The 18,876-nt window shown below is 42.0% G+C and overlaps 1 protein-coding gene across 2 annotated transcripts in view; it reads right to left on the minus strand.

Annotated features, from left to right (window-relative positions):
* Positions 1–2,305: 2,305 nt before the first annotated feature.
* The window catches only part of IKBKE (inhibitor of nuclear factor kappa B kinase subunit epsilon), a 36,024-nt gene continuing 19,453 nt past the window's right edge, over positions 2,306–18,876 (minus strand). For both annotated transcript variants that reach the window (XM_081193441.1, XM_081193440.1), the window contains exons 12-21: positions 18,497–18,598; positions 14,785–14,860; positions 14,187–14,296; positions 10,878–10,954; positions 9,861–9,900; positions 9,171–9,272; positions 5,362–5,458; positions 3,767–3,867; positions 3,225–3,296; positions 2,306–3,066 (exon numbers count right to left, since the gene is read on the minus strand). In XM_081193441.1, the coding sequence (XP_081049567.1) occupies positions 3,039–3,066; positions 3,225–3,296; positions 3,767–3,867; positions 5,362–5,458; positions 9,171–9,272; positions 9,861–9,900; positions 10,878–10,954; positions 14,187–14,296; positions 14,785–14,860; positions 18,497–18,598 (805 nt within the window). In that variant the 3' untranslated portion in view covers positions 2,306–3,038. The remainder of the gene's footprint in view (positions 3,067–3,224; positions 3,297–3,766; positions 3,868–5,361; positions 5,459–9,170; positions 9,273–9,860; positions 9,901–10,877; positions 10,955–14,186; positions 14,297–14,784; positions 14,861–18,496; positions 18,599–18,876) is intronic.

Here is an 18,876-nt window from a genome sequence, read left to right on the forward strand (position 1 = left end):
AGCTCATACCAAGAACTAACTTAGTTGGTCTTTAAGGTGCTACTGGAAGGAATTTTTTTATTTTGACTATGGCAGACCAACACGGCTACCTATCTTCAATCGGGTTCATTCATTTCAACTGATCTACGAAACCCACCAGTTTCCATCTTTAATTTGCAAGAGCAAAACTGCTAGCGTGATCCACAGGGCCGCATAGCACAAGCCTTCCTGCTGCCCCCACTCCCCTAATGGTATGGTGCTGTATACCATATCTGAGTCCCCTTTCACTGGATGGGAGGGGACCGGGTGTTTGGCTCTGCCCATGTGGCTGCAGTATTTCATAGAACTGTAGAGTAGGCAGGGACTCTGGGGGTCATCTAGTCCGACAACCTGCAGTGCAGGAATATGCAGGTGACCTATATACTGCATCTCTGCAGGGGAGCGTAATAGAGCAGCAGCTCCCATGTGGTTCAGTATGTGTGGTTTAACAGAGCCAGAAACTGAGGGGAAGGGCCACAGCTCAGTAGCAGAGCATGTGCTTTGCATGAGCAAAGTTCGAGGTTCAGTCCCCTGCATCTCCTGGTGGGACTGTCTGAAAACCTGGGCATCCAGTGCCAGTCAGGGTAGAAAATGCTGAACTAGATGTGACTGTACATCAAAAGCAGCTTCTGAGGCAGGTTGAGGAGCAGCTGCTGCTGGGGGTGAAAGGGAGGAAGATGCCCTAATGCAAGGGCACCAGCCCTTGTTGTTCATCTCTAAGGGGGAATCTCCTGGATCACAACCAAACAATTCTACTTCAGCCTTAGCTTCTCTGTGCTGACATTAACTTATCTGCTCAGCTGTTTCGTTGTTGCTGTTTTAATCAAAGGAAAGCAGAAAACTCTTTACTTGGCTCACAGCCTTTTGGGATGAAAAAGTTAATACACACACCAGGCCTGGAAGCTTAAGATAAATCAAACCAGAAACCTGGAAGTGTGTTGCTTGCCTGCTCTGCTTTGGGGTGAAAGCAAAACATTTATAATTAAACATACATGCAGCAACAAGACACCTGCCTCTCTCATCCATTTATCCTAATCAATTTTGGCTTGTTTCCAAAAGGGAGCCTGAAATATATCCCGGCCATTTTCTATTTAGTGGGCAACATCTAGAACCATCTGAATCCAGCAAAGCATATTGAGGCAGACTAGGAGACAGGGCTGGAACAAATGGTTATGAAAAGAAAAGTCTGGTCCAGTCTTCTAAAGCACTCAGTGCCACTTTGATTAAAAACAAATAAAACCAAATAGAAATCAGCCTAAAGCAAGCTGAAATAATTAAAATGTTCTTGCAGCATTTGTACAAATAAGAATACCTTCTCACTCAATACTGAGAGAATTCCAGAGTGCTCCCATCTCCATTCTAACTTGGCATAAAGAAGATTTGCATAAGTGACCCTGGTTTCCTCCTGAATTTTAAAGATAAGAGCCTTGACCCAGGGTTGGAAGCATACACGCAACCAGTACTCTTAACTCAACATCATTATGCAAGGCAAAAAGTCCTTGAGTGTTTTAAAATAGATTCTTTTCCACTGATATCCTGTTGTACTTTCAGTAAACATCTCTGTTGTTCATCTCAGGAGATGCAATACAATTGCACTGGGACACACAGGAACACGCCATACATTACTTTTTATGTGTATGCCTAAAATGTTTAAAAACGTGACCACATCGCTTAAACAATGCAACAGCTCCTTATATCTCATAGATCCCAAGAAAAAACTATCAATATGCTTAAAACAAAAATACAACCTACATCCTAAACCTTCTACAAATATTTTCTCATCAAAGTAAGTTTTTTTTGTTATTAAAAATGGTATGTGCACCGTGAGCAACCAAGTCTGTATTATGCCCCTTGAACCACTCTAACCAACAGATCAAAAGAAGATAAATTAGTTCTGTTTTCTCAGACTAAGCAGCCCTGACAAGTGGAAACCAATGGGATGGGGTGTGGGTCTCACCTGACTGGCAGTTACAGGCAAGGAGCAAGACTTTCTACACAAGACTTCTCCCCGGTAAGTCTTCCTACACAAGGCCAGGTTCCAACAGACAATCAAAAAGCCAAGGAGAAAGAGAGAGAGACATGGCCAAACCAAGCAAGCTCTGTAGCACCAAGGACAGCTCTCCAAAAGTGGACAACTTTCTCCATCATGTTCCATCAAGTCAAACAGAGCCCGTGTGTCTCCATTGGTGAGTGGAGCTCTTAAAGCAACCCTGTCTAACGTCTCAACTCTTACCACCATCCAGATGGGTTCATTGCCATAGTTGTCAAGAAAGGCAGGAAACTGTGAGGGCTTCAGTGCAGAGTTTATTAGTTCTTTGGGGGATTCCAGCTTCTCACATGCCACATCCTACTTTGGTCTCTGTACTGGCATCTACACCTGGCTTGTTTGCAGACAGAACTACTGTAGGTTGATAATGCCCACTCTCCAGACTCTTTTTTGTAGTTTCTGAGTCACTGCTTGAAGCCTGGGGGACACAGCTTTGGTTCCTCAAACCTAGGACCTTTTTACATTAGACTACCAGAAAGGGCTCATCAATGAACAAAGGTCAACCAAGGAACAGTACGGTGAGGTATAGTTTCTTTGCTTCCGAGTTAAGTATTTCTAGTACTTAACAACGAACATTTCAAGGCAACTGGCTAGCCAGGTTTGGTTCGGTGAGGCTCTAGTGCCTGTTAAAAGTGCATGACAAGCTTCAAAATGCCAGATCTCACTGAACCAAGGAAAAGAACCTCCAGTTCCATTACTGAAGATTGAAAAGAGCAAACAATAAAATTTGGGTAGGAGAAAAAATATTTCTCTCTCTCAAAACGTAACAAACACATCAAACACATTTGGTTCTCTATTGAGGTATGCTGGTTAGACAGACCACTCTCTTAAATCCACATCAAAGTGCTACAGCAGGGAGGTAGAATGCATAGGCATCTTTAAGACTCAACAATGAAGTTTTCTCCCCAATAAGTCTTCAACGATGTGGATTTACCCACATTATAATTTCAGGCTCTGCAGCCTACTCTCATCCCTACAGTCCTGGTGCAACACCATTTAACCTAGAGAAAGAAAATAAAAAGGTGATTTGGATTAGAGAACTCGCCTTTTGAATGCATAAATTTTTCTGTCTTGGGAGAGCAATGCTTTCTTATCACGCTTAGTACTTTCTCTTAGGCATAGCTTTATATGCTGCTAAAGAGATTTCAGAACCACTTACCGTTGGATGATGCTATTGTTGAGCTGGAGATTGTGAGCTACTATTTTCATCTGGTCCTGAAGCTCTTGCATCCTGTTCAAAACATACACACAACAAAAAGTACAGTTCAACTTTTTTTATTTAATTATGCATTTTTAAAATTATTAATTATGCATGACCAAGCAGATGCTCACCAGAACATTGCACAATACATTTTCTTCACCCAGGCATTTGCAGATTGTTAATACTATGCCTGGGTGGTATCTGGCTGGTCTCTGGATTGTGATGAATTTCACTATGTTGCTCTTACTGGAGTCATATTCTACTGTTGTAAACCACACTGGAATTACTGGTGGAAGGTGGCATAGCACGTTTTGAATGTGATAATATATCAACTCACATGACACACACACACTGGCCTGAGAGGTGAGGGATATATTTTAAATATGTGCCACACACTAGTTGCTTTTCATCATAAATTATTACAATGGTGCAAAAAAGAAGCACACCCAGAAAACATCCAGACTCCATATGCCTTGACGGTTACATTTGTGTGCACATACCCAAACACCATGTCTTGGTGCTTCTGGTTCATGTAAACTTGTGTAGGTGCAGAATGTGTTGTTTTGCCTTGGAGGATTCTCTGAGGCAACTCATCCAAAGCCTGTCAAGAAAATGAAAAACACCACAGATCACTACAGGCGTACCAAGCTCTCATCTACACTTGGTACATGAAATTATGAAAAGCGAATTGCCTTTCAAAATGCCAGAATCAATTAATATATATGAAAGGTCCATGGAAAATCTTCAGGGGAAGCAAAATGCAAAACAGAACAAAAACAAATGTACAATGTTCCTTTGCTTATACCAGTTAAAAGTGGATCCTATTTGCAACAGGTGGTGTTTAAAAAGTGTCAGTCCTATTACTATTACTGTCTCCATTAGGCTGGATTTAGGCAACCATGTTATGTATGCAGTAACTGCAATTATGGCTCCATTGCTTTTGATGGGGCAACTCTCCAGTGAACCATTATTTCATTACATCACTGGGTGGAACTCTTGCCCAATGTGAGACCTTCACAACATAAACAGCTGGTTAGTTGCCTGTCTGAATTAATCTTTTGGTCCTGGACTCCTGCCAGCCTGAGATAACTCTGGTGAAGTCCAAAAGATGCTGAAAAATTCCTCCAGCACAAGGTGGTATCAAGAAAAAGACAAAAGGAAATGGCAGGGTCTTGGGGAGTGGTCTGTGGAGGAGCAGACTAAGCATTCAAAGAAGCAAGAGCAGTCCTTATATCCCAAGTACTGCCCATCCTTGGACAATTTTGTTTTGCTTTTCTGCCCTTCAACTTTATTACCCTTCAACTCCACCCCTCGGAGAATGGAGCTAATCTAATGTGAAAATAAAGCCAATTTTTATGACAGAGTGCAGTGCCAGATTTATGTATAAGCTAAATGAACTATAGCTTAGGGCCCCATTCTCTTGGGCCCCCCCAAAAAAATTTAAAGGAAACAAAACTGGATGTACATTTCCAAAATATAAGATAAAAAGCAAATAAAATAAAACCTACATACAGCAACCGTGTTTTACGTTGTGTAGGCTCCTATGGTGTAAGTAATGGGCCCCGCCTGCTCCCCTGCTCCCTAAAATATCACTAGTTTGCTCATTTCTATTTAAAGGGTGCCTACATTCTGCATGGACATATAGCATATATTCAGAACAAAAAACAGTGACAATTTGTTGCTGACAAAGGACAGCTGGACATATAAAGGGTCCCATTACCTTCAGTAGCTTAGGGCCTCATCAAACCTAAATCTGGCCCTGACAGAGTGACACATGGGGGTCACATTGTGGATTTGGATAGCTGGGACACAAAGCAACTGAGGTACAAATAAGGGGTTGAATCTAACCAAGCCACCACAGAATTACTTCTGTTCATGCAACAGAACTTTCCCTCCCTTCCTCCCCCTGCATTGCTCCCAAATCTGAACCAGAGGCTCTGGGAATCCCCAGAGCAGATTGAGCGCGTGCACGCACACACAGGGGACAACCCATGGATTAGAGCTATAATAAACTGGACATAGTTAAATTTAATTTCAAGTTGCTGTTGGTTTTTGAAATGGATTGAACAGCAGAAGAAAAAAATCGCCACTGTACTTTATCAAGGCAATCCTGGCACCCAGACATCTCTGCACTACAGGAGGTTAAAGATCTGTTCAGCTTCTTCAAACTCTTCTTCAGGTCAAACACCTTCCTGAAGGGATAAGACAACAAGTGTAGTCAAATAGTTGCTAATTTCTTTTCTTCTAAGGAGGCACTTTGAGCTTAGGTTTCTCTAAAATGGAAAGAAGTGCTCAGCCACAAAGATTCATCAGGTCCACAAAGTTCCCCATGGATTTGAATAGCAAAGCCATACAGCATTAATGATGTTCCAAAAAAAGATAGAGTTTTTCCCTCTGAGAAGCTACTTAGGACTCCCCACCCTGCCAGGCATCTCATCAAAGCTTCTTCTTTGACAATCACTCCTAGCCGAGTAAGATTGTCTTTCATGAACAGGGTCTTAACAGTGAGTGACTGTGGAGGCCAATTCTGGATCTACACATCCTTCCACAGTGAGGACATAAAAGCAGCCACAACTGATTGGTCATTTTTCATAGCAACAAAGGTGAAATAAATAGGCAAGTGGGTTGTATTTTAGAAAGTTACAAACCACTTTTGGGCAGAAGCCCCTCAAAGTAGAATGCATTAAAAATTAAAACATAATAAAAATAGTAAATACACAAAATGAAGGAAACATAGAATTTATTCTATTTCATTCTGCTCTGGGCCTTGGTGGGATTGAGAAAGGAGCTAATAGGGAACTTGTTAAACCAAGAGCAAAAAAGGCAATTAGAAACAAAGAAACACATATACACAAAAATAACAACCCCTGAAGATCACAGCACTGCTGGATATCAAGGAACAGTAAATGAAATGTTGCAATATGATGTGCACATATTAGTTAACAATATTTATACTTTTCTGCAAGATCATATATCTGCCAAAGATATACCATGGGCATAAACTGTTAAAATACTAGAAACCAAAACCTATAAAGATATCAGGGAGATGTGTTATCACTGTGAAAACTGTAAACTGTAATTTGGTTATTAACGCAATGAAGTGGATAGATTTAAAGTTAAAAGCAGAGCATGAGCTAGGTTCCACTGATTTCAACAGAAAAGGTATGTACATGCTTCACTCCTTCCCTTTGAAATCAACCTATATGTGTCTACACAAGAGTAAATCATTTAACTCAATCTGAAGTAATTGGATGTAGGATGGAAGCCTTAAAGCAGATCATATTCATACTTATCAAGCTTCTTTAAAAAAAACACCACCTTAAATCTGCAGCAGGGTGCGAATCTTTCACACGTGGTATCTACTAGGATGCAACAAAGCTATCTAGTGGTTGTATCTACTCATCATCATAATGCAATTATATTTTACTTCAGCATGATTCAGAAGTGGAACTGATTCTTGAATCTCCTTCCAATGTCATTGCTGCTTAATTTGATTCTGAACTCCTCAGTTTTGACAACCTGTGTGACAGCTTTTGTCACAGCAAGGAAAGACTAATCATGACTAAAGATAGATTCTTTTTCACAACAAAAATCCACACACATTTAATTCCTTAAAAAAAAAAAGGAACTTACAATGTGTTTCAAGGCTTTGCATTTCATTTTCTTAAGAAAAATTATGTTCTAGTTATCTGGAGCAGCTGAAAAGTGCACTGCTGCCTTGTACCATGAAAACGTGTCCCAAAAAATCTCCCTGGAGCTCTGGAAGTAAGTTACTTCCACAGTTCCAGGGGCATTTTGGTCTCATTTTCACTGTGCAGAAGCAGTAATATACTCTGGAGTCACTGCAAGCAGCTACTACCTGTTAAAAACAAATAGCCAGCCCTTAGCCCACCTTGTAGAATTTGATGGAGTCCAGGTACAGAAGGACTACAAGTCCAACCCACAACTTATTCTGGTAGATGTGGATCATCAGATGAGTACACTTCAGAAGTCAGTCCCAGTGAAGTCCTCAAGCAATCCTGATTATGATTAGTATCATCAGAAACCTTCAGGCCCTTTGAAACCCGATTGAAAAAGCTGCTGTGTTTCAAAAGCATTTTGCAATTAAAACCCCCCAGTTGGGGTTGCAGTTACTTCCTTAAGTGACTGCACTTTTCTCCAATGTAATAAGTCAATGCATGACTCTCCATCACCACTGGGCAATTTGCTCTTTGCATTATTCCCCAAACACCCTTTAACATAAAATCATTCTTTCTAAGTGCTGCTCTTTGTCTTAATAATGGCTTCATTCCAGTATGAGAAGCTTGCTTGATACTGAAAACAAAGAAGTTCATCAATATTCCAACTCCAAAGGCTTGGGAAGATTTGCAGTGTGTAGTCCAGTGAAATGAGTACTAACGTCAGCTCGACAGCATGTCTTTGTTTATAATGTCAACTAACCTGCTGTGCACTATATCATGAGGGGGGAAATAAACTCTTATGCCTAGTTAATTCCCAGATTTCAGAAAGGCACTAGATGCTAATGAGAAAAATGAACACAACTCATTCTGACAACCAATCACAAAGCTAGAGACAGAGCTTGAAAAGAAGCAATGTCCCTTTCATAGAAAGGGAATGGGCTGCATCCAACAAAGTCATCCCACTAGCATAAGGATTTCCTCCTGCGCGATGAGCTTTTTTTCTCCTTTCCCAGCACACCTCCATAACCTCCAATCTGTTTGGGGGATTTCCCCCAACCCTTTATTGCACAGGGAAAGGAGAGAGCGAGGAAATCCTGTTGCAAAAGTGGAAGTCATTGTGGCAACAAGACAACTTCACTGGATGCAACCGTATTATTGCCAATGAGAACAATTTCACCTCCGTTTTGTCTCCATGCCATCACTTTGATTCAAAGGTCTTCATTTTGTCTGGAAATGTTTGCTGGCATGGTATAGCAAATTAGGACAAGATGCATTTTGCAGATCCCATAAACACTCTCTATTCAAACAGAGAACCTCACAAATAGATGAGGCTGACTGAGATGTGTTAGCAGATGTGAAATTTGTGTGGGTATTGAGTGAGGGGATGTGTTTTGAATGAGTACAATCCTAATTTTGAATTCTGATGTTTTCTAGAACATATTATTAAATTTCATTGCTTTACGTACTATTTTTAATTCTGGTGTGTGTGTGTTTTTATAAAACACTTGTGATCCTTTCTAAAAGGTGGTATATAAATACTTGAAATATAATAAATAAATACATTTATTGTTGGGGGAGTACTCAAGAGAGATGCTGGAGAGGGGGCTATGAATTTAAGCCTTTGCCCAGCTTTCTGATGTTGCCCTCCTTATGAAGCTTGGCAGCAAGCCCAGTTGGAAAATCTCCTCCCTGGCAGAAATGTGTTTTGAAGCAGCACAGGACATAACTGTCAATAAGGGGCAGGACTTACATCTGCAGAGGTGATGTAGAATGCAGCTTTCAGCTCCTCTCTTGAACTTCCCTTCTCTTTTCACCTTCCAAATGAAGCCCATTTTGTCTCTTCTAGGAGGTCTGTGTTTATCATGCATGAATTGACCGTATGTGTGTACAATTCAATGATGGTAACATAGCAAATTAGGCTTCCATATGGAATGAGAGCCTGGAATGGGGAAAATTGTGGTGTGGCAGTAAGAGTGTTGGACTAGGACCTGGGAGACAAGGAATCAAATCCCACCTTAGTCATGAAGCTCACCTTGGGCCAGCCCCCATTTTACAGTCTAACCTAGCTCCCTAGGGTTGTTGCAAAGATAAAATGAGGAGGGAGAGAACCACATATGCCACCCTGAGCACCTTCTAGGAAAGGTAAGATATAGGTGCAATAAAATAAATGAGCATTGTTGCTTTAGTGGCAGCCAGTGAGAGTATGTGCTAGGAACACTGTTACCTCATTATAATTCCATGTGCCAAAAGAGCAGCTTTGTATTGCTGCAAACAGTTGTCCTGGAAAACTGAAAGAACCTTTTTTGCTAAATGTCCTAAATTCACCCTGAAAATGAAACAAAATAAAATGTTCATTATTTCATCAATTTTTCTCATAATTTAAGCATTTGAAAAACAACAACCCACAAGCAAACACCCACCCATACCCACACTAATGCAACAAGATCATTAGCCACAAAGAAACTCGCTAATTCAGTTCATTTCCAGTTAAAAGGATCAGGTAATAAGTGATGTGAAAAACCTCAGTCTGAGACTTTAGAGCAACACTAGGCTAGATGGATGAATACTTTAACTTAGTATAAGGCATACTGCTGTGTTCCTGTAAGCAGGGAAAGCCAGTTCCGTCTCAGCTGATGGAAGAGGAGAAGCTAGTCTTCCCCTTACATGTGATATTCCTCCTACTACAAGGAAGGGTGCTGGTTCTCAACAGTCACAAGGCTATTATATGAGGTGGTTGTTATTCAAGTGCCTCAATGAAACTTTATTGATTGATATAGTATGACTCATTCCTGAATCAGACAATCTGAGCACGAGCAGCTCAGGAAAGTTTAATGGCCAACCGCAGACCAACAGAATACAAACCAGAAGTGTTCGATACTCAGCTGGTCTGTTATACACAAACTCTTACACTTACTTATCCAGCTTGTGGATCTGCTGTTCATTGTAGCCCAGGCCTAGAAAGAAAATGCAACTTATTAGCAGATTTTCCAGGGAATGACTTCAGGACTTTGCAGTTTCACAGATTAATACTTTATTCACATAAAGCACCGTATTTTTCCGTGTATAAGACTAGTTTTTTTAACAAACAAAAAAAGTTTTAAAATTGGGGTACGTCTTATATATGGGTTGTGCTAAGGGGTGTTTTCTTAATTTGGAGTCCCCCAAAATAGGGGGTGTCTTATACATGGGGGCATCTTATACACGGAAAAAATACGGTATATTGCGAGATAGCCCAATAGGAAACAGGGAGGTGTCACATTTCCAATGAAAACCAATGAGCGGTGGGTGGGGGAGAAACTGCCAGAGGGGTAGCTATACATGTTGCTTTGATGCAGCAAAACAAAAGGCCCTCCACACCTGTTCTAGGTGCTTCCAGCACATCACTACCTCTGCCTCTGCCTGCAATCTAGAAGCCGTTCCTTCATTTTTCTCAGTTTGTGAGGACCCCAGGGATGAAACACACACACACACACAAAATAAAACAAGGCTTACAAGTTTCCCTTTTGTTGTGACAGAAGAAACTTTGTTGGCACTTGAGACAATAAACTTTTGTTCTGACACCGTCTACACAGGCACTTAGCAGATATGAGCACCTGCACGCAAAGCAGCCACAAGCCCCATACTTTGCAGACTGGGGTGAGCAGCCTTGAGATTAGCCACAGCTTTCAGAATTGTTATCTTATCGGTACAGGTGCTGCTGAATGGATGGCTCAAATCCCCAAGTACAGTAGTGCCCACCTGGCATTTTTGTTTGTTTCAAGATACTGCTGCTAAGAAGCCTGCTTGGGGCTATTTGAGTATTTCAAGGAATCTGCCTAATCAGACCCTTTAAAGACGTACCTGCCCTGGTAGTGGCTAACAGACCTCTGATTTATGAAATCTGTGCAAGCTGATGATTACATAAGAGAGACTACCAACATTAGCAACTCACCCCTGCATTTCCGGGTCTTCTTGAACTGGTTGTAGATAAGCTGCATCTTGTCAAGGCAAGCCTCCATCTGCTGGATGCTGAAGAACCAGTTTGGGAAGCCAGTTGTAAGATAGAAAGAAAGGAACTAATCAGTTCAATGCCATCATGGGCCAAGGGCTGTGTCTGCTGTAACAAAACTCCCAGTGGACCTGGTCCAGAAAGGAATGAGTGGGAGGCAAGACAGCTACTGCACTAACTCTCGTTGTTAGCTCTGTTCCAAGCACAGTCTTACGTCACAAGAAGCAACGTTAGTATGGACAGTCTTCACCAGAAATCTAGAATCTGATGCACAATCATATAATTTTTCTTGCAAGCCCTCAATGATGTCAGTGAACCAACACCTGTCTGTCCCTAGAAGACACAAACAGGAGAATAAGCTGTGGATGCTGAGAAAGATGCATTGGCCTTTCTGGTGCGACTCCTAACAGTAAAATCTTGAACTGCATCATTACAATGTCAATTGAGATATAAAATGTTCATCCAAATGCAGTAGCTCTGCACCACACGACTCTTCTGATCATGTAGAAAACAAAGGCTCAAAGCCTATACTCTAAGCCCACTATACTCTATTAACTATCTGAAGTATTTATCCCCCCCCCCATTTCTTTATTCCTCTTTACTACAGCATCTGGTCCATTACATTCTTTTCCATAAGTCTTCACACCATTTTTGCAAGGAAAAGAGGTGAGTTGCTAATCCTATTTTACAGATGGGAAACTGGAGCACAGACAGTTTTAAAGACCTGCTCAGGCACACAGAGAGCTCAGACAGACAAGAACATTGCAGCTGGTTTTAGCAACGTCCATCCTGGTATACTCAATCTGTCTCAGTGAGGCCAATGTTGATGCCGGTTTTCTTGTACAAATCCCTGAGTGCTGTGCCAGACGCTGGAATGATGCATCTAGTGGAAGCCTTAGCACTAATTGAGAATGTGAACTAACCACTTTCACCAGCCAAATTGCTAAGATAATGTAATGTGAGAAATGTAAATTAAATGAAGAAACATTATTTTCCTACTAAGGCATATGGATGGGAGCTTCTGCTTGCTCAGCATTTTGGCACGAAGTTGGAAGTGAGAAACTAAGCTATAATGAACTGTGTCTTATGCACCAACATGAAATGCATCACCCACATATAAGCCAGTATTACACACAATTGTTGCATAGGCAAGAATGAGATCAGTACAAGCTGTGCATGGCAGACAAGTACTGAGACGGTCAGCTGAGAGGAATGAACACATCCAAGAACGGACACTAAAACAAGTGATGCTCCTTTCCTTCCTGTGATGCTTGTCATGGAGGTTTCCCTGATTACAAGCCTCACCTCTCTCCAGCAGCAGCATAGCAAAGGACTTCGAAATGTGAGCCCACCAGGCTGCATGCACTTAAAATATTTGCAAGCCACCCTTCATCCAACAGTTTCTAAGGTGGTCAATAACAAAGAAACTAAAATAATAATACCATAACATTTACAATATTGTGGCAGCAACTAAAATATACAAAGGGTGTTCCATTACTGGGGTACCAGCACCAAAGAAGCCTTCTGTTTTGTAACATAGCACACTTCAGCTGAGGAAGGCACTTTGAGAAGAGCTTCAGCAGAAGGTCTGAAGTCATGGCCAGGCATCCTCCTCCTCCTCCCCAGCACAAGATAGTTTTCTACCAAGGGCTTCTCACTTCTTACCTCTATTATATTGCCCTGTTCCCTGACCACACCCTATCCATATGATATCTCTCCAAATGATGCTTCAGCTGATAGTCCATATAATACTTCTCTAGCTGCCTATATGGCTGCATCACAACTTAAAGAACTCATTTTCGGTAGTCTCAATTATGTACAGAGATTGCATGCTATCCACTAGCCAAGCTCACCTGTTCACAGGTGTAGGAAGGTGTTCATTTCTAAATTTACATGCTGGTGAAGGTTTTCCTGCCAGGTTCAAACTGCTGCCTGAAGCATCCTAGGGCATCATTCCTTCCCTGGGTTGCATATATGCTCGATATCATACCTTATCAGTACTGCCCCTTGCATCTCATCAACATGATTCCACAACTCATTCTCATTATAGCTGCTTTTTCTGAGAGGCGGGGTATCAGGCACTGCTCCATTCACTGAGAATGTGCTATTTACTGCTGGAGGATTGTGCATATTTAGATCGAGGGATGTTTGAACATAGGATCTCTTGAGACATGTTTAAGGTATCAACAAAGACAGAGCCTGGCTGAGCTTCTCCAGACAGAAGAGGCAAAATAGATTGCACTTGGAAACCTGCTGTTTGCTTCCCCAGTGGCTGGAGTTTAATCAGGGCTATGTTTACATTGTCACTTATTTTTATGGTGTGCTCATCATAGTCAGTGTCACAAAGACATTTGCTGGCCAGCATTAATAATATGGCTTGGTAAGGAAGCTTAGAGGGGTGACAGTCCACAAAGAGAACTAGTTCCTTGTGAATGCCAATAACCAAAGCCTATTATAAGCAATACCACCTGAACTGATTAGGCTAGCATAGATGAGGTAAGAAAGACTATACAAGGGATACTGTTTTTATCTGCTGCTTATTGGTGGGTTTAGTTCTTTTTAAACATTGATACCGAACTAATGAACAGGTTTGTTGTTCTAGTGTTCCTTTTTTGTAACTACTTTGAATGCCTTTTTGGTACAAAAGTGACATTTAAATATTTTAAATAAATAAAATGGAGTCTTTCCACTCCACGGGGAAATTGTTATTGTTTTCATTTGCTATTATGTTACATATTTTTGTGTTTTTATATTATAAACCACCCCATGAGCCTCAGACAAGAAATTTGAAATGAACAAACAAACAAGTATTCTTTTGGCTACTTGAAAACACATAGAACAGGTGATCCATCTACAAGAGCCTGGTTAGAAGAGGACCCTTCCTAAGAGGACATCTATTGTGGAGTTATCACAAAGGCAACAATATCTCATTCCCTAGGGAAATTATATTCCTCCTCTTGGAACCATTGGAATGGGGTTATATCAGAGACATAGGCCCTTATTGGACCAGGCTCAAGAAATCACTTGTAAGAAATCAACCTCTGTACTATATTTATAACAAATGGTTTGATATCACCAAAACCCTCTAGATTTTTAGGATATGGATATTTAAGCAACCATTACTCTTATACTAAGTCTTGCAATTCAAGCTTATGTATGTCTACTCAGAATTAAGCCCCACTGTGCTCACCTAGACTTACTCCTGTGTAAGTGCCTTGTAGCCTTTAACACTGAAAATACTATTCTACCAACCTTCTGACTTCTTTTATTTGACTCCTTTTCTTTCCCACATCAGACAGAATGCATTGCACAACCGACTGGTGATCAGAGATGCTTTGGAAACATTTAGAAATTTCTTCAACCTGAGCCAGAAAAGACAAAAAGGAAGACCAGAAGGTTTCACTACAGAGCATCTATGATTTGCAAAACTTACATTCCTTCCTTCCTTCCTTCCTTCCTTCCTTCCTTCCTTCCTTCCTTCCTTCCTCTCTCTCTCTCTCTCTCTCACACACACACACAAAACCAGCATTTCTTGCTCACACACATGCATTAGGCACATATTATGATAGATACTTATATAAAGTCATTAGATACAATCCAACTTTATCATAGTTCTCACAGCAACGCTAAGAATGTATGTACAACATGTATATGTGTAAAACCATCAATCAAAAAGAAGACCACCCGCTCTATTCCCTTAACCCATTTGTGTTAATCAATCATTACACAGCTACTTCTTTTCCCAAGTAGCTCTGGCTCGGATCAGACCTTTTGCATACAAGAGAAGTTGCCACACAGAACTCTCAGCTGTCGAAGTTGCTATTAACAGGTGGTCATGGGAATAACTCACAGCTTGAAGTCTTGTTTTCAGTTCCACCAGGCCTTTAATCTCTGGAACCTCGCCAACCCCAGCAATAGTCTCGTACCTATTATGGTGAATGGGATAAAAAAGAAAAGAGGAACAGTTTCTGATCAGTCTTCAGAGGGGCTTACCAATCTCTATAACTGCAAAGTAACCAAAACAGAAAAAAAATTCAATTTACCCAAGAAATTTCTATAAATACAAAGAAGAACTGTTGCAAAAAGTTTTCAAAATGGCATGGTGGGAGTGGGGAAGAGAAGTGTTGCTCGCCACCCACTGCATCACAGGAAACTCTCATGCAGTAACAGTCCACATACAGCAGCACTTAAAATGCAGTGGTTTTCTTAGCTGGTGTCTGTGTGTGGTGGTGATGTAAAACCACAGTTTCCCAGAAAGCAAAGGGGAAAGGAATTTGGAGCTACGTACAAGCTTCAGGGAAGGAAAAACCAAAGCTTAGGAATCTGAGATGGAGAGCAGAGAGAGAGAGAAACAACAACACAGGGACACAAGTGGGACAAAGAGGCAGCTGTATTTGGAAATGAGAAGACCCAGGGAATGAGGTGGGAAAGGAGAGCTGAGACCCATGGAAGAGAGGCCAAGGTGTCAACTGGAGAAGTGAAGGTTGTGCATTTATTGGGCCATTTCCTGGCAGATGATGGCATTGGGTAATTATGGGCTTGCAATCATGTTCATCCTCCTACATCCTTGCTTTTTAAAATTTTAATAAGCAGTCAGTCTCCTTTCCCCCACTTCCACAAAGCTCAAAATTGCAGTGCTGCTCTCTGACTTCATCCCTGTGGCTCCACTATTTTTGCTGTACTCTGTAATACAGAACATAAGAAATCTCAGCCAGACTCGTCCACTACTCTAAGCTCCTATGAAACAGGGGACAAATGTGCAAAAAGTGCAGTTGCCTCTGTTATTGCTGGTAACCCCCCAAGAAGAAGAGGCTACTTATTGTTCCCTTTCACCCAAATTATATCCCCTTTCTCTGGCCTTAATTGTCTGTTAGCACAACCTGGCTGTAAGCAGCAGTGAATCTTGATGCACTTAATAGGCACTAAGAGCTTCCTGCTGTGGAAAAATTTGATCTCCTAGCTCCTCCAGATGGTGATTTTCCACATTCCCGGTTCAGTAGTATATGGCACCAATGGGCAAATGGGAGGCATTCCAGAAAACAACAACCCTAGATATCTTTTTCCCCAGGGCAGCTTCACAGCGAGGATGTGAGAAGGCAACCATTTAGATAGCAAGCAACACTTGATCCCAAACAAATTGTCTCAAGCTGAGTGCAGCTGGCTGCAAGGGAATCAGCACAAGCCCTCTGGATCTGGGGAAGTACTGCTCCAAGTTCCCTGAGGTATCTGGACAAGCCTCTAGGCCATGGGTAGGCAAATAAAGGCCCGGGGGCCGGATAAAGCCCAATTGCCTTCTAAATCCAGCCAGTGGATGGTCCGAGAATCAGTGTGTTTTTACATAAGTAGAATGTGTCCTTTGATTTAAAATGCATCTCTGGGTTATTTGTGGGGCATAGGAATTGGTTCATCCCCCCCCAAAAAAATATATAATCCGGCCCCCCACAAGGTCTTAGGAACAGTGGACCGGCCCCCTGCCGAAAAAGTTTGCTGACCCCTGCTTTAGGCTGCTCTGTGAAGAAATCTTTCCCCAAGGCTGCAAACATAAGAGCTGGTGAGATGGAGAACGGAGCGTTAATAGTGAGAGGATTGTTGACTTGGAACAATTCTGGTCTTCTGCTGCTACCTTCTGCTGCTTTCCATTCAGACAGAGCTCAACTGTGAGGTGACAGAGCTGAAGCATACCTGGAAATAATCATGACTTGACTTGAGCTGTCCCTCTAGCCCAGTGTTTCTCAACCTTGGGTCCCCAGATGTTGTTGGACTACAACTCCCATCATCCCTGAGCTCTGGTCTTGCTAGCAAGGGATGATGGGAGTTGTAGTTCAACAGCATCTGGGGACCCAAGGTTGAGAAAGGCTGCTCTAGCCCAAGGGCAGCCAAGGTATTCCAGCACCCAACAGACCCAGTCAATGTGGCCAGTGATGGAAGTATTGGAAGGGCACCAACATGGGCACAGTTAGGATTTATTTTATGGAGGCAGGCTTTATGTTAGGGGGAGGCAGAACCAAGTTATCTGTGATGCAATTGGTTTAGGTATTTTTATTTATTTACTTGATTGGGGAGAGGGAGCTGCCCTCCTGGCTAGGCCCATGGGCACCATCTTGATTACCTCTGCCCTAGCCAGTGGCTACAGTTTGTGAACTGAAGTAGTGAGGAAAAGTATTTTGCTTAGGAAGCGGACTAAAGGCCAAAACTATTCAGGTATGCTGTTTCTTCATGCTGTGAAACTCACGTGAGGAAGAGTGGGCTGTATGTCAGTACTGGCAAGGCCCACCAGCTTTCATGCCACACCTTCCCCTGGTATACAGCCCCCCCATGACCCCCATGAGCTGAAGAGCAAACCTCTGCAGCAGGGAGCCTCCTGTGCTCATGGAGGCTTCTAATTCACAGGAGACTGAAAATTAACACAAAAATAGGATAGAACAGACATATGAATGAACACATGTGAAACACATGTGATACGAAACATGCTGATCCATCCATTCTTTGCTGCCATCTGCTTCTACAAACAGCAGCACACACAGGACGAAGAGAAACCAGGCATCTGACCTTTCACCCAACCTAGGTGTCAGGGGCTTCTAGGAACTTGAATTTTTGCAGCCCTGCCCATTGTTCATGAGGCAGATGGAGTTTTGGGTTGTTGTTTTAAAGGCAGACTGGGTAACTGATAAGTGATAATGAGACTTGATTGGTTTAGACTAGAGCATCTCGCCCCTCCTGGGTTGACCAGGCAACGTATTTTAAAGCCACTTTGTGCTTCATGGAAAGCTCTTATTTGCCCACCAAGAACTTTGATTTATCTCCCTTTGTGAACACAGGAAAGCCAAATTAGGCAGCAATCCTCAAAGAACATAGCTCTGCTCGCTTTCTGTCCAGATATTGCAAACTGGCCCAGCTAACAGTTTGTCCATTTACCGAAGCAAGGCATTTTCCCCTTTAAAAGTGAACAAGGACTACTTTGCCAGAATACAAAGAAGTTTCCAACCTTCTGTCCTCAAGAGATATGTCTTTGATCATATATATGCATATGTACGCACAAAAACATATTGCAGAATGAGAGGGAAGAAGTCTTTCTGCACCTTCCTCTTGGAAATGAAAAGCACACATACAAAACACACATGTGAAGCAGAAAGCCCACTGCACCCGTGACAAGAGATATATTGTCATCTAATATTGGGAGAAGGCAGTTGCAATCCCAAAGCATTATTAACCCCATGATAATCGAAGCCCTTCTCTGAACTTGGGCCTCAGACCCTGGCATCTTTCTGCAGGACAGAATACTCCTCTTATGCAACGAAGCAGGGCAGTTAAGTAATTTAAGACTCTGAATTTAATGGTCTTATAGGTCCCCTCTCTCTATAGATGACAATGTGTTTTTCTTCACTAATTTCAAAATGTGGTAAGCCTGACCATCTGAGTCTGGGCCAGTTCATTCAAATTTTGCTGAATAGGGCCCCGCGCATTGGCTCCCAGGTTCTGTCCTGGGGGTTCCACTGCTGTAATGCATGTTGGGTTCTAGGTTGGCTGCAGTATCACAGTTACCACTGAAAAGCAACACTTACAGCAGCAGAACCTTCATCTCTTCTCGTTGCAAGGAACTGAGTGTTGCCATCACACCTTGCTTCTTCTCTAGAATCTGCAGACACTCCAATTTCAGGGTCTCACTGCAAAAAAAAAAAAAAGGCAACACCAGAATTTCTGGTTATATGGGCCTCAGGTCCCTTGCATAGACTTGCGTTTATGCTGTAAAAACACATATTCCACAATCTTCCACTTATTCCCTGTTTAAATGGAGACTTGTCTTCTCTTGACAACAAAAAAGTGAGCTGTCCACTCCCCACCCACAGCAAAAATTCCTGGATTCCCCACCCCCTGCTTTGCACAGTGAAGGGCAACTTTGGGAGAGATTCTGATCTGGAAAACAGTGCACAAAAGCAAGGAT

The sequence above is a fragment of the Podarcis bocagei genome (assembly GCF_964188305.1).
Source record: "Podarcis bocagei genome assembly, chromosome: 5".
NCBI classification, from domain to species: Eukaryota; Metazoa; Chordata; class Lepidosauria; order Squamata; family Lacertidae; genus Podarcis; species Podarcis bocagei.